The sequence below is a fragment of the Taudactylus pleione genome, unplaced genomic scaffold, assembly GCF_031769625.1.
Source record: "Taudactylus pleione unplaced genomic scaffold, aTauple2 ptg002208l, whole genome shotgun sequence".
In the NCBI taxonomy this organism is placed as follows: domain Eukaryota; kingdom Metazoa; phylum Chordata; class Amphibia; order Anura; family Myobatrachidae; genus Taudactylus; species Taudactylus pleione.
This window is the reverse complement of record NW_028286601.1, coordinates 81,558-96,725: the sequence shown is the minus strand read 5'-3', so window position 1 is coordinate 96,725 and position 15,168 is coordinate 81,558. Positions and strand designations below refer to the sequence as shown.

Here is a 15,168-nt window from a genome sequence, read left to right as displayed (position 1 = left end):
GCTGTGCGGACCGCCCGAATAAGTCCAGGAATATATACTTTGGACTTAGCATCAGCGTCCTTAGTATGGAGAGGTTCCTGATCGTAAGGATCTAGAATCTCCCCATCATCAGACGTCCCTTCGTCATCCTCATAAGGAGCGGACAGAGACGCCACCGGCCTTTTATGAGACCGCATCACAGACTCCCCTTGCAACACATCCGACAAGTGCTGTACAGAACTCGTCAGGGAGTTAACCCACGCTGGCTCCTGAGAACCCGGGAGCGGGGAAATAGGGAGACTGTGGGGTACCACCAATTGTCGTGGGAACCCCTGCATGGGTGACGACACCACAGACTGCTGGGACAAACCCATCGGAGTAAACGCGGGCTGCGGAGCTAACTGGCCCACTAAAGCTGTTAACGCCTGAGCGAAACAAGCCCAGGGCGGCTCCTGTACCGGTGCTGTAACCGTAATAGGCCGCGCCATGGACAAACACTGCCGGCAAAGGCCCTCCGCGCTACCCTCCCCCTCCGCTAACGGTACTTTGCACGTGGTACACTGTAGCCGGAGGGGAAAATCACTTTCAGACATGATGGCACCACGTATGTGACCTCTCTCACCAATTAAGTATTAAATAGGCGAGAGACCACCCTGCAGCACCGCACCGCAAGGGCTTTAGCAGAAAGAACAGGGACAGTAATAAAGCTGACAGTTTAGAGAAGAAAAGATTACAGGCAGCAGCGCTAGCACAGTCACATACAATGCAGAAAAATAACAATTCCTGCACTAACAGCGCTGATCACTCAACTACACAGACACAGGGCCTGGTAGGACACAGCGCTGCATACACAGACCTGACCACAGCGGAGGAGAGGTATGCGGGGGGACCCAGACCACGATGCTTCCTTCCAGCGCTTCCAGCAGCGTTCACCATGCGTTCTGGAGAAGATGGCCGCCGAGGAGCAGAGAGGAGGCTGGCCTGGGGGAGGAGCGCTGCCACAGGACCAGTCGGCAGCAAGCAGAGAGGGCTGTGTGCAGCGGGGGAGGCGCCGGCTGTGAGACAGGGAAGGCGCGCTCCCCTGGCATGCATTTAACCCCTGGGACGCCGCAGCGCTACCGCTCTGCTGCGGTCCGCTGTCCCAGGGGGTAGTGGAAGCGCAGGTTGGTCGCCTGGCTCCACGCTGCAGCCAGTCCCCAGGGAGCCCCCTGCCTGGGGACTTAGGACCATGTGATCAGCGGGGACCCACCGCGGGACCCCGCTGCTTACCTCTGTCCCCCTTGAATCCGGCCATGGTCCGGAGCATCTGGGGTCACCGCTAGCTGTGACCCCAGACGCCCACCAGCATCCCCGGATCAGTACCGGCGTTCTGGTACCGGCGGGGTGTAGGGAAGACAGCATGGACGTCAGGACTGACTGTCCATGCTGTTCATCCAGTTGTGCAGCCACAGCTGCATGAAGAATAAGCTTCAGGGGCTCTTCTAGCCCCCACTCCAACAGGTGCACCCGACTCCGGCCGGGCACCAAACTAAACTGAGGTGCCTTGGCTCGGGGGCGGGGTATAGGAGGGGGACCTAGTGCATCCTGGGAGGCTGAAAGCTTAACTCTTTGGTGCCCTGCGACTGACGTCACACCTATACCCCAAGGTATCCTGTGGATACCCTATGGACCCTGAAGTAGAAAATACCGCGACTAAGAGCCCGCGCATGCGCCGACCGACCACCGCTACTACCCCCCCACCGACGCTAAGCCCCGCCCCCCGCGGACCCCTTCCTCTCTTCATTACACTTACCTGCATCCTCCTGGCCTCCGGTGAACTTCTTCGGGCTTCCCGATCAGGTGATCTCCCATACTGCACTGGGACCCGATCACCTGATGACCGGGCAGCAGTGCACTGTGGGAGACCAGCTGACCGGAGAGGAGCCATCACCGGAGGCCCGATCACCGGTCCCTGGATTCAGGTAAGTAAAAAAAAAAAATGTTTAATTTTTTTTTTCTTTACAGCAATCAGCTTGCGGTCTGTGTAGCAGTGTATGAGCTTGCGGTCTATTTAGACCACATAGCAGATTACTGGTACCGGCTCCCGCCTCTGCTCTCCCCGTTACAGCAGAGTGGGAGCCCGGTAACCGGGGGAGACCCTGGATAACGCCACCTCCAGGTGGCGTTATTATCACAGGGCTTCCCCCGGTATTTTTTACAATTTATTTTTAGTAACTATGGTCGGATCACATTTCCCATTACAGTTATGGGAAATGCGATCTGCTTTACTAAAAATAAGTGATACTTAGGGTTGGAGTAGAATTTTACTAATTCTACTCCAATTGCCCTGTAATAACTACAGGTGATACTAAAATAATGTGAAAAGGGTGTGAAAACACAAAACAGCCTTTTTCACTTTATTTTAGTAAAAATAATGTTAATAAATAGAGCCCTAAATGCTGTAATTACTATTAAACCATTAAAATCTGTTTTTAGACAGATGAACACAATCAAAAATTAAAGCATATTATTCAATGATTGCTTATATGATTATAGCAATCAAAGTTAATATATGTTTATTACAATGATTAATGTGTCTCCCCTGTGTCACTTTTATTTATCCCAGATTATGGATATACACATATTAAACTTGTCACATTTAGCATAGCACTGATTTTATATGGACCAGCTCCATAAGAGTGTTCATGGGAAGCATATATGCAAAATGTTGTGCACAGCGTTAGTTCTGATCTCCCTGCTTCTCATACACTCATTAACAAACCCTCCCGGGTGTCTATTGGGAAGCAAGGGAGAGGTTACTTATAAAAATGTAATTACAGATTCATTACATCGCATACATTCTAATCTCTGTACGCATTTAGGTAATTATTAACAGGCCCTCTCGGGTTTTCATTAAAGAGCAACAGAAATATTTTTTATCATATTGAGTGGCAACAGGGTGCGCCTTGCGGTGCCCTGTGCCATGGCACAGGTCGCACTACCCCATACCTCCCAACTGTCCCGCATTCAGCGGAACAGTCCCGTTTTTCTGGGACTGTCCCACTGTCCCACCCGTGGGCCGCAGTCTCCTGCGGTGTGGGGGGGGGGGGGGGGGAGTTGGGGGAAGCATGCACAGCTGCTCTGCTATGCAGAGCCGCGGGTATGCAGAGCGAGAATAGATGCCATTAGACCACACCCCCTTTATGTTCAGGCCACGCCCCTTTTTGGTCGAACGGAAGTCCCGCATCTTGGAGGACAAATGTTGGGAGGTATGCTACCCTAGTAACGGCCCTGCTGCTAACTGATGCTGAAAACCCGATTACCATAGCTGGGTGACTGGAGCCTAAACCCTGAGGGAGGAACCTACATCCAGCACCCAGTCATTAGCAACCGGAATGTATACTCAGGGGCGCCGAGAGGGGGTGGAGCGGGTACTAATTAACCAGGCATGTTGGAGGGGCCTGGCAGGAACCCAGATCCAATGTGGCCCCCCACTCTCCGTTACCTGTCAGCAGCCCAGCACACCCTACTGTGTGCTGGGCTGCCGAATTGGGAGACCATGGAGACTGCTCGCTGCTGCTGACCAGCATCAGCAGTCTCCTCAGCCTTTGGGGGGGGGGGAGCGATCACACTAATCGGGCCCCCCCGGATTTGCAGCGGGCTGAGGAGCTCACAGCGCCCCCCTCACTTGTGCACAATGCCGCACAGCAAATAGGATATTATACTTCAGGGGGCGTGGCTATCTCCCGTGATTAGGCCACGGCGCCGTCAGTAATGGAGCCCGGGCCGCCTCTCTAGGCCATGTCCATACTGAAGCAGAAACTCAGGGTTTGATTCAATAAGGATCGCTATTGCGATCGCAGCTTCGTAATCGCATGCAGGTCTGCTGCGAAAATATGCTAATGAATGCTATCACGATGATGTCGCACTGCCAGCATAGAGACGCCCACTGCCTCTGATTAGCGCTATCTCGCATCCGTAATACCTTGTAGTCCTGCGTACACATCGGTAACATCGGTCCCTCATGCACAATTCAGATGGCTAATGCTCCTGCTCCGGCATCGCAACCTGCTCCTTGCCTATGGAAAGAAGATACGAAGAGGATCCCTCCGCCCCTGTCCGGCTCCTTCCGACGCACATCGGGGCCCTTGTGCGCATGCGTGACCTGTAGGCCACGCATGCGCAGTCCCGTCACTGCTCCAAAAAGAAGCAATGAAGCCGCTCGCTGGGACAGCTGATATCGCATCAGCTGTCACCGCGTCGGAGCACTGATGAATTGCTCCGGTAGCAGCGGCAAGTTAGAATGTTAATTATCGAGGTCTGTCCGGACCCCGATAATTAACATGATGAATAGGCCCCTAAGTCTTGTGACAGGATGAGATGAGGTCACTGTAGGGCACATTTAAAAAGCACAGAACAGGCGGTTTGTATAATTACGCAGAAGTGCCACCGTATGACAGCAAAACACACACATACCGTATGTGCAATTCCTGACTATGGGACCGCAAACACGCATGTGATCATGGGACGAGATGGAAATGTGCTCAGTGATACACAGAGACGGAGAGCACTAATGCCGCGTGTCATTTATCCACCCATCTGTAATAACTGGTCCTATATGGGACTAACCACATTGATGCGGTCTGAGGTCCTGATGCAGAGATGGACAGTATCGCAGAACCAGCTGTGCAATACCGTACAAATGCAGCAGGAGGTGTCTGCCGGAGATGCGCTCCTCCTGCGTTGTATCTGTGGTCCATGCGCAGCGTCCGTAGGCATTTCCTCGGATCACCGATGGTCGCAGCTGTGGTCAGGCTACTTACTGTACACTGAAGCTTACTCAGCCTGGCTGACGGAAAAGGACAGGCGACGACGCAGACCCTGGACTCGCCATGCCTTCAAAGCGATATGCTGGGGCTATGAGGGGATGCGAGCAAGCGCACAGGACCCGTTCTGCACATGTGCAGACCCCTAAACATCGGAGACGGCAGTAACAGTTGTAGTGCCATTTAGTGCCCGATTCAGAGATGGACGCTCATGCGATCGCATCTGAGATTTCGCACGCAACGCATCAGCGAAAATATACTAATGTCTGCCCACCGCTGCCTTCTTATCTGCGTAAATATCGGTCAGATTGATGCACATCGGCGGCCGTCTTGGCCTTGTGGCAGGTCTGACCTGCCGAAGCCTTGAGTGCTCCTCAGACACACAGATCTGGGTATGACATCGCAGTGGCTCATTTATTACGCACGCCCATGTGACGGTCGTTTTCACGGACAGGCACGCCTGCGTTTCTCAGACCACTCCCCCGTAACCACCCCCAAACGCTGACTGCCTGTCACTCACTCTGTGATGGATTCCTATGTGCGTCCGTCATCGCAGTGTGATCGCTGCGCACGCGCAGTGCCTCTTATACGCATGCGCGATGGCAAACAATCGCTCGATTGCGTCCATTTCTGAATACACACATGTGCGTTTAGAATTCATATGCATTATAAAGAGCATAGGGGCCTATTCATCAACACTAAATGGCCCGGTAACCATGTGGAAACGCTAGTTTTAGCTACCGGGCCATTCATCATCAGGGGTGTGAAAAGGACCCCCTGATATTCAGCAAACTCCGAAAACTGAAAGTTTGCTAAAAGTTTCGGAGTTTGCTGCCGAGAACAAGCGCCATCTTCAGGCGACGATTGTTATTGTATCCCCGTCCCGGGGATGCGAAGAGGGATCCGAGCGGATCCCTCCACGGCCTCCTCACCAGCTCCCCGGCGGCTGTGCGCTTGCATGACCTCTGGTCACGGATACGTAGCCGGGCAGATGGGGAGGAGGTAAGTAACGCAGCTACAGATGTACAGTAGATACTAACCGAGGGGACAGGTGCTTTTCGGAGCAGTTGTCCCCGCACCGGAGTAATGATGAATTGCTCCGATGTCACGTTTCCCCCGCTGCGAGTTGGATACTTAAGTATCCTTCACAGCGAGTTTAATACCATCAACGGAGGCAATACGGCCTCCGATGATGAATAGGCCCCATAGTGAAATAATCTACTAGAATATATTAGAGCATACCTGACAACACAACTAGTTATATATTAGAAATAATTAGGCCATATCCTCAACCAGCACAAGCCACACCCTAATCTACCCAAGCCACGCCTATTTCAGGTGAGGCCACACCCCTTATGGGTACCTTACAAAACAAAAACTGTCCCACAAACAAACAGATTTACTGGGGATGAGAAACTCTGACGACATTTTCCTTCTTGAGGTAAATAAAATCACTTTTTTAAATTTTTTTTACAACAATATACTGTATATGTGTACAAAGGGTCTGATCAGCAGAGGACGGATTTGCAGCGCCCCACGCATGCAGCACACAGGCACGCAGGCAGCACACAGGCAGCACAAAGGCAAGCAGGCAGCACAAAGGCACGCAGGCAGCACACAGGCAGCACACAGGCAACACACAGGCAGCACGCAGGAAGCACGCAGGAAGCACACAGGCAGCACACAGGCAGCATGCAGGAAGCACACAGGCAGCACACAGGCACGCAGGCAGCACGCAGGCAGCACACAGGCACACAGGCAGCACACAGGCACGCAGGCAGTGCACAGGCATGTAGGCAGCACACAAGCACGTAGGCAGCACAAAGGCATGCAGGCAGCACGCAGGCAGCACACAGGCACGCAGGCAGCACAAAGGCTCGCAGGTAGCACAAAGGCACGCAGGCAGCACACAGGTAGCGCACAGGCACGCAGGCAGCACACAAGCACGCAGGCAGCACAAAGGCATGCAGGCAGCACACAGGCAGCACACAGGCACGCAGGCAGCACAAAGGCACGCAGGCAGCACATAGGTAGCGCACAGGCACGCAGGCAGCACACAGGCAGCACAAAGGCACACAGGCAGCACAAAGGCACGCAGGCAGCACACAGGTAGCGCGCAGGCAGCACACAAGCACATAGGCAGCACAAAGGCATGCAGGCAGCACGCAGGCAGCACACAGGCACGCAGGCAGCACAAAGGCTCGCAGGCAGCACACAGGTAGCGCACAGGCACACAAGCAGCACAAAGGCACGCAGGCAGCACACAGGCACGCAGGCAGCACACAGGCATGCAGGCAGCACAAAGGCACGCAGGCAGCACACAGGTAGCGCACAGGCACGCAGGCAGCACACACGCACGCAGACAGCATGCAGGCAGCACAAAGGCACACAGGCAGCACACAGGCATGCAGGCAGCATTGCAATTCAGTCCTTGCAAATATACAAATGCAGCAGGAGGTGTCTGATACCCCCTGTATGACACCCCCCTGTATGATACCCCCTGTATGATACCCCCGCTGCATTTGTGATACCAGCACTTTGGCCAACGTTGCAGGCAAGGATAACCATCGTGAACATTCCGGAAAACAGGAGCGACGCGGCCCTGTATCTGGAAACACCGGCCATCTCCGTCCCCGCACCGCCCCGTAAATGCTTCTGCCTGTCAATCAGGCAGAGGCATAGCAAGAGCTGCATGCGATCACGCAGGACGCATTCTGCACATGAGCAGAACGGGTCCTGCGCACGCACAGATTCCCGACAATCGGGAATCTGCGTTTAGCATTGCACGTGCGTGCAATGCTGAATCAACCCCAAAGTCCGCCTGCTGGCCGGAAAACATGACATAAACACTAATAGCGCCAGTGCTACTACTACAGGGCCACAGGACCGATCCTCCCATCACTGCGACGGTAACTCTCACCTCCGGTAGCAGCTGGCTGTCATTCTGCAGCAGATGAACCTTTAATTCCTGGTCATTCAGTCCGCTGATCTCTTTAGACTTTAACACCATCTGATTGTGATCTGATAATATATCATGGGACAACTTCAACGGGCACCTGAGACACAAGCAAAACAAATATTAAAGTAGCTGAAGCTGAATTTAAATAAAATACAAAAAAAAAAATAGATTGAGCCAGTGGCGGACAAATATACCAGCAGGGAGGTGCTGCCACTACGGGGTCCGGGGGTGAAGAGGGGCAGTGCTAGGTCACCCTGCCATGGACCCCGCGCATTTTTACTGGCTACCCCTCCCATACTCTGAATAAGCCGCCATTTTACTGAACTCTGTATGGCTTAAATTGATGAAACAACTACTACTATACAGAGGACTGTAGGGGGAGTGGTGCATTATTACTATTATTGTCTGTTATTTATAAGACGCCACAAGTGTTCCGCAGCGCCAAATAAAGCAAACAACAAACAACAGATTACGTCAGTACAAACAATTCACAACTTTACATTGACCCAAGTAGTGCACATGTTTATGCTGGTTTATCTGACCTAATAACATGTCTGTCACCTGATTATTACACAGATAATTGTTCACTTCTATATTGGCACAACCTGCTCTGAGCCACCATACCATACATACCGACAATCAGCTCCAGCCTTCCGGGAGGGAGCTGATTGTCGGCTAATAGCAGGGGCGGGGCCCGCCATTGGGGCGGAGCCGGGGGCGGCCATTTAGTGTAACACTGGAGGCGGGGCCGGGGCCGCGCGATCGCATCATTGTGACTCCGCCCCCTCTTCACAATGCCGTTATATTCGGCATTGTGAAGCAGGGGGCGGGGCCACGATGCCGCGATTCTGCGCGAATCGCGTCACCGGGCCCCCCGCTGCTGGTGCTTCTGTTTTTTTCAGGGGGGAGGTCGGGATGGTCGGAGACTTCCGGGAGGCTTGCCTGCCTTTCCGGGGGGCCGGGAGCGGCACCCGAAAATCGGGAGGCTCCCGGCCAAATCGGGAGGGTAGGCAAGCCTGCACCATACGCACTTGCTGATCTCATATCTAGCTAACAATTATCAAGTATATTCTATAAACTGATAGGTAGAAGCTGATTGGTTGCTATGGGCAACTTCTCCACTTCTTTACAAGGCCTGATATATTTGCTCCATAGATACCCTGTATATTTTCACGTTACCCGGTGGCACTTGTACTTTTTCCTTTATAACGAGCTTTGCTGGATTGCATAATATTCAGTGCAGAAACAGGGCATCATGCATACATGCCTACTCTCCCGCGTGTCGCGGGAGGCTTCCGATTTTTCGGGTAACCCCCTGCACCCCCGGAATAGTAAGCAGATCTCCCGTATACCACCCACTTTCTAATGAAGTGGGCAGGATGGGGAGATTTTCCGTTAAATTTGCATGTCCGTAGGAAGGGGGCGGGGCTAAATGAGGAGAATCGCGTTGTTTAGTCCCGCCCCCTCCATGCGGACTAGCAAATCGTCGGTGGTTTCCTGTAAAGGGGGCGGGACAGAATGCAGGCAATAGTCTGGCCCCGCCCCCTGTAGCAGAGAGAAGATGGTCCTCTCTGGCTGCTCCCGGAAAGAAAGAAAGTCGGTAAGTATGGCATCATGGCAAAATTAGGATAAGGACATGGTCACGCCCCTCTTTCCTCCCTGACTGTTCTTTTGAGGGCAGAATAGAGACCACAGAGGTGACCTGTAACTGTTGTCCGGTGGCTGCCACACCGCTGTCGAAGCTGGATAATTGGCTGAGACAGGATTGGTTTTAAATTAGTTCTGCACGACGCCATCTTGCGACTGGCGTTGAGATGCCATTTTGCGACTGGCCGTCCAGCGCCATTTTAGTGAAACTCGCCATTATAAGTACATACGGCGATGCTATTATTTAGCGTTGTGCGATTCCCACGCAAGAGAAAGAAGTTAAAAGTCCTCGCCACATAAATACAGTCACTAAAACATCTAAAATGATCAACCCTGCAAAACACGTACCATGGTGTACTCCACAAACACGTAGTCGCACAGCGCTAACTAGCGTCTTTTCCCAAAATCTCAATACTTACACACTGCACACTTACATAAAAGGTTCCATAGCTTTAAAGTGTAATGTTCAAGGTTTATTCATTTATCACTAATGTTGTGAAATAAATGTTAGTTGTTAGCTAAGGTTTAATACATGGTAAGCAGACCGTGTTTGGTGTTGTACTGATCCACTGTGTCTCAACAGATTTCCGGTATCATCGGTGAGAAGATCGCAACATGTGTCTGCAAATTATGGACTATAGAGCGTTAAACATTAAAATGTACTCTGTAATGTTAGCAGCTTAGATTAGTATGCAGCAGGAAACAGGACACAAAGGGCTGTTGGAGGCTGAGTTGTGTCCATACAAATTGACCTATGAACTATTCTCTAACAGAAGCACCATGAAGGAAAACCAATGGAATCATGCCAATCTGTTCTATTGTATTGCCTATCCCTGTAAGTGTATATATGTGGGCTCTCTGAACTCAGTCTTGAGTCTTCTTGCTGTGCTGTTGACGGAGGTTTCTATGCTGATGCCGGTCTCTGGGTCCAGAGCGCGTGCATATGTAACAACTGTACCTTGGGTCTGTATGATTTATTTGCGCTAATTGTATTTAGAATACAGCGTGTAACCATCTGTTTTTATATTGAATAATATCTTTTTGTGCTTTGGATCAAAGTCTCAAAGCATTTATTTCTGGTGCGACTCATAATGCTATATAGCAACAATTTTAGAAGGTATAGGCAGGAATACATGTTAGAAGGTATAGACAGGCAGGAATCGATACCGCCATACCATCCCCCTCCAGCACCAGTGGTGATAGTCTGCCGGCTGCTCAGGTCCAGTACAGTGTCAGACAAAGTAATAAGGTTCTTCTTCTAATATTTTCTCTGCCGGATCTAATTCTCAGTGTTTATTCTTATATAGCATGTCACGGTTGGCGTAGTGGTTAGCATTGCTGCCTCACTGTACTGAGGTAGTATATGAAATATGAGGTTACATTCTGACCGTGTTCTGAGATGTATCACATTCTGGGTGTGCAGCAAAATATGCAGCATTTCTAGAGTTGCGGGGGACTACCCGAAAAATCTGGAGCCTCGCGCAACTTCCGGGAGAAGTATGGAATAGCTGCTGCTTCACTTTCCAGCACAGCGCGCTACTGTACACATCTTAGGGGCCCATTTATCCTTAATCGCACACTCAATGCAATATTAGCGCCCATGATCGCATTGCAGCAGGCTTGCCTACCCTCCCGATTTGGCCGGGAGGCTCCCGATTTTCGGGTGCTGCTCCCGGCCCCCCCGGAAAGGCAGGCAAGCCTCCCGGAAGTCTCCGACCCTCCCCACCTCCCCCCTGAAAAAAACAGAAAATACCTGCAGCGGGGGGCCCGGTGACGCGATTCGCGCAGAATCGCGTCATCGTGGCCCCGCCCCCTGCTTCACAATGCCGAAAATCATAGCATTGTGAAGAGGGGGCGGAGTCACGATGATGTGATCGTGCGGTCCCGCCCCTGCTCCGCCCCCAGTGTGACACAAAATGGCCGCTCTGCCCCCAATGGCAGGCCCCACCCCCCGCTATTAGCCGACAATCAGCTCCCTCCTGGAAGGCTGGAGCTGATTGTCGGCAAGTATGCATTGTAGTATGCAGTGTCACCTTCCACATGTATAACATAGCAGACGCAGTCACGCGGTGACGGGCTCGGAAAGGAGCACGTCCCCATGCTGTGCTTGGAGTGAAGTGACCGCATCACTCCTCGATTGGGACTTCTGCGCACGTTTCCTGACCACGCATGTGCACCACCCATTGCCGGGAAATAGGCGCTATAAAGTGTCGCCCATAGGCTACAGCATATTGACCCTACTCTCCCAAAACGGCCCAAAGAGGCTCCCGAAAATCAGGTGGTGCTCTCGGCCGCCCAGAAAAGCGGGTAAGTCTCCCAGCCGCCTACCCTTGGACCCCCTCACACAAGAAGCTGAATCGCATCATCATGACCCCGCCCCCTGCTTCACAATGGCGGTGAACTCAGCATTGTGTAGCAGCAATGGGCCCACGATGACACAATTGCACAGCCCCGCCCATAACGCCAGGTAATGACCCCAGCCACGCCCCCTATGCCGCACCACACACCCCAGCTCCCCACAGCTCCATACTCCCGGAGGGAGCAGCCAGAATGTCGGCGAGTATGGGCTACAGCGGCAGAACGCCATCTTTAGCTGCAGGGGGCAGACTCCAGAACGCGATGCCTGGTAACTCTGACAGATTCTCACCCCATAGAAACCATAGCCACTTACGGAAATGGATATTTGCTTCCATCCCTCGATATTGCACTTAGAGGTTACTTAATATTTGTGGGTATCCCCCAAAATGGGGAACTTTCAGGGAATATTCCCCCCATAGATAATGATAAATAGGCCCCTTAGAGAGAATTTTCCTGGCTACATTACCTATAGAACATTGTGTAACACACAGCCCCGTCCTGCTCCCATACAGAGACCATATGTCCCTTTACCTATATATGATGTATGTGCTTCAGTATGTAACACACCCAAACCTTGTCCTGCAATGCCGCACCCACCTCCAGCACTATAATAATATACTGAGACTGATCTCTACATGTACCTGCTGATGCCCATTCTACTCTTACCCTTGTCCTGCAATGCCGCACCCACCTCCAGCACTATAATAATATACTGAGACTGATCTGTTCATGTACCTGCTGATGCCCATTCTACTCTTACCCTTTTCCCTACTGCCCTCATTGCCCTCTGTCCATACATTATAAGGCTTCCCCATAACACATCCATAGCCCTGGGCAAATACCGGCATCACCTCTTGCTCACTTAGTATTTCTTAGCCTAGCCTCTAATGTAACCTCACCTGCCTCTCCCCCTATAACTTGTGCCAGCCTCTAATGTCACCTCACCTGCCTCTCCCCCTATAACTTGTGCCAGCCTCTAATGTCACCTCACCGGCCTCAGCTGCCTCTCCGCTATAACTTGTGCCAGCCTCTAACATCATCTCACCTGCCTCAGCTGCCTCTCCCCTATAACTTGTACCAGCCTCTAACATCACTTCAGCTGCCTCTCCCCCTATAACTTCTGCCAGCCTCTGTCATCTCACCTGCCTCAGTGCTGCCAGTACCCACCTCCTGCCCCCTCTCTGTGTATAGCAGTGCTGCCAGTACCCAACTCCTGCCCCCTCTCTGTGTATAGCAGCGCTGCCAGTAGCCACCTCCTGCCCCCTCTCTGTGTATAGCAATGCTGGCAGTACCCAGCTCCTGCCCCCTCTCTGTGTATAGCAGTGCTGCCAGTACCCAGCTCCTGCCCCCTCTCTGTGTATAGCAGTGCTGCCAGTACCCACCTCCTGCCCCCTCTCTGTGTATAGCAGTGCTGCCAGTACCCACCTCCTGCCCCCTCTCTGTGTATAGAAGTGCTGCCAGTACCCACCTCCTGCCCCCTCTCTGTGTATAGGATGCTGCCAATCTGTACCCACCTCCTGCCCCCTCTCTGTGTATAGGATGCTGCCAGTCAGTACCCACCTCCTGCCTCCTCTCTGTGTATAGGATGCTGCCAGTCAGTACCCACCTCCTGCCCCTCTCTGTGTACAGCTGCCAGTCAGTACCCACCTCTTGCCCCCTCTCTGTGTATAGGATGCTGCCAGTCAGTACCCACCTCCTGCCCCTCTCTGTGTACAGCTGCCAGTCAGTACCCACCTCTTGCCCCCTCTCTGTGTACAGCAGTGCTGTCAGTACCCACCTCCTGCCCCCTCTCTGTGTATAGCAGTGCTGCCAGTACCCACCTCCTGCCCCCTCTCTGTGTATAGCAGTGCTGCCAGTACCCACCTCCTGCCCCCTCTCTGTGTATAGCAGTGATGCCAGTACCCACCTCCTGCCCCCTCTCTGTGTATAGCAGTGCTGCCAGTACCCACCACCTGCCCCTCTCTATGTACAGGTGCCAGTCTCTACCCACCTCCTGTCCTCTCTCTTTATATAGGATGCTGCCAGTCAGTACCCACCTCCTGCCCCTCTCTGTGTACAACTGCCAGTCAGTACCCACCTCTTGCCCCCTCTCTGTGTACAGCTGCCAGTCAGTACCCACCTCCTGCCCCCTCTCTGTGTATAGGATGCTGCCAGTCAGTACCCACCTCTTGCCCCCTCTCTGTGTATAGCAGTGCTGCCAGTACCCCTCCTGCCCCCTCTCTGTGTATAGCAGTGCTGCCAGTACCCACCTCCTGCCCCCTCTCTGTGTATAGGATGCTGCCAGTCAGTACCCACCTCTTGCCCCCTCTCTGTGTATAGCAGTGCTGTCAGTACCCACCTCTTGCCCCCTCTCTGTGTATAGCAGTGCTGCCAGTACCCACCTCCTGCCCCCTCTCTGTGTATAGGATGCTGCCAGTCAGTACCCACCTCTTGCCCCCTCTCTGTGTATAGCAGTGCTGTCAGTACCCACCTCTTGCCCCCTCTCTGTGTATAGCAGTGCTGCCAGTACCCACCTCCTGCCCCCTCTCTGTGTATAGGATGCTGCCAGTCAGTACCCACCTCTTGCCCCCTCTCTGTGTATAGCAGTGCTGCCAGTACCCACCTCCTGCCCCCTCTCTGTGTATAGGATGCTGCCAGTCAGTACCCACCTCTTGCTCTGCCTGCAGTTGCCCTGTAGGTAGCGCCGGCACAGGTGCAGTCTCCCGCACTCCTCCTCCTCCTCCTCCTCCCCCTCGTTCTTCAGGTACCGGGGGCAGATCCTGATGGGGCTCTGGGCCAGGACCAGCTCTCCCACCTGGGGGAACCTCTGCGCCTCATCCTGCAGGATCAGCTCTATCTGCTCCGGGGGAAGCTCCAGCAGCTGCGTCAGTCTCTCCTTCGGCAGCCGCCCCCCGTGAGAGCACAGCAGCTTGGTCAGGAAGGCGGTGACCGTGGGGTCTGACATGGCCCTGGGCCCCCGGGGTCACCACCTACAGCCGGGGCCCAGCGATGGCCTCTGAGTGCTGGAGGAATAGGGAGGGACTGTCCCTGTGATGTCGGGACTGCACTGTTATTATCCCGGGGACGGGGCGGATCCTCCTCCTCTGACTGATCAGAGAAACGAAACTGAAACTGGCCCCAATTCTGTTGTGACAACTGCAGATTCCATTCTCCACAGTGATCTGACCCAGGCAGCATATGATGGTAGAGTGTCAGCTCTGCAGACAAGCTGCTGTCTCCTGTCTCCACAGTGATCTGACCCAGGCAGCATATGATGGTAGAGTGTCAGCTCTGCAGACAACCTTCTGTCTCCTCTCTCCACAGTGATCTGACCCAGCAAATGATGGTAGAGTGTCAGCTCTGCAGACAACCTGCTGTCTCCTCTCTCCACAGTGATCTGACCCAGCAAATGATGGTAGAGTGTCAGCTCTGCAGACAACC

General features: G+C 53.1%; 1 protein-coding gene across 2 annotated transcripts in view; it reads right to left on the bottom strand.

The window, feature by feature from the left end:
• LOC148431503 (uncharacterized) overlaps positions 1-14,922 on the bottom strand; it is a 58,782-nt gene extending 43,860 nt beyond the window's left edge. The window contains exons 1-2 of one of the 2 annotated variants that reach the window (XM_088465979.1): positions 14,397-14,922; positions 7,705-7,840 (exon numbers count right to left, since the gene is read on the bottom strand). In XM_088465979.1, coding sequence (XP_088322105.1) covers positions 7,705-7,840; positions 14,397-14,692 — 432 coding nt within the window. In that variant the 5' untranslated portion in view covers positions 14,693-14,922. The remainder of the gene's footprint in view (positions 1-7,704; positions 7,841-14,396) is intronic. The other variant, XM_088465978.1, reaches the window with a different exon arrangement.
• Between the last annotated feature and the right edge of the window lie 246 nt (positions 14,923-15,168).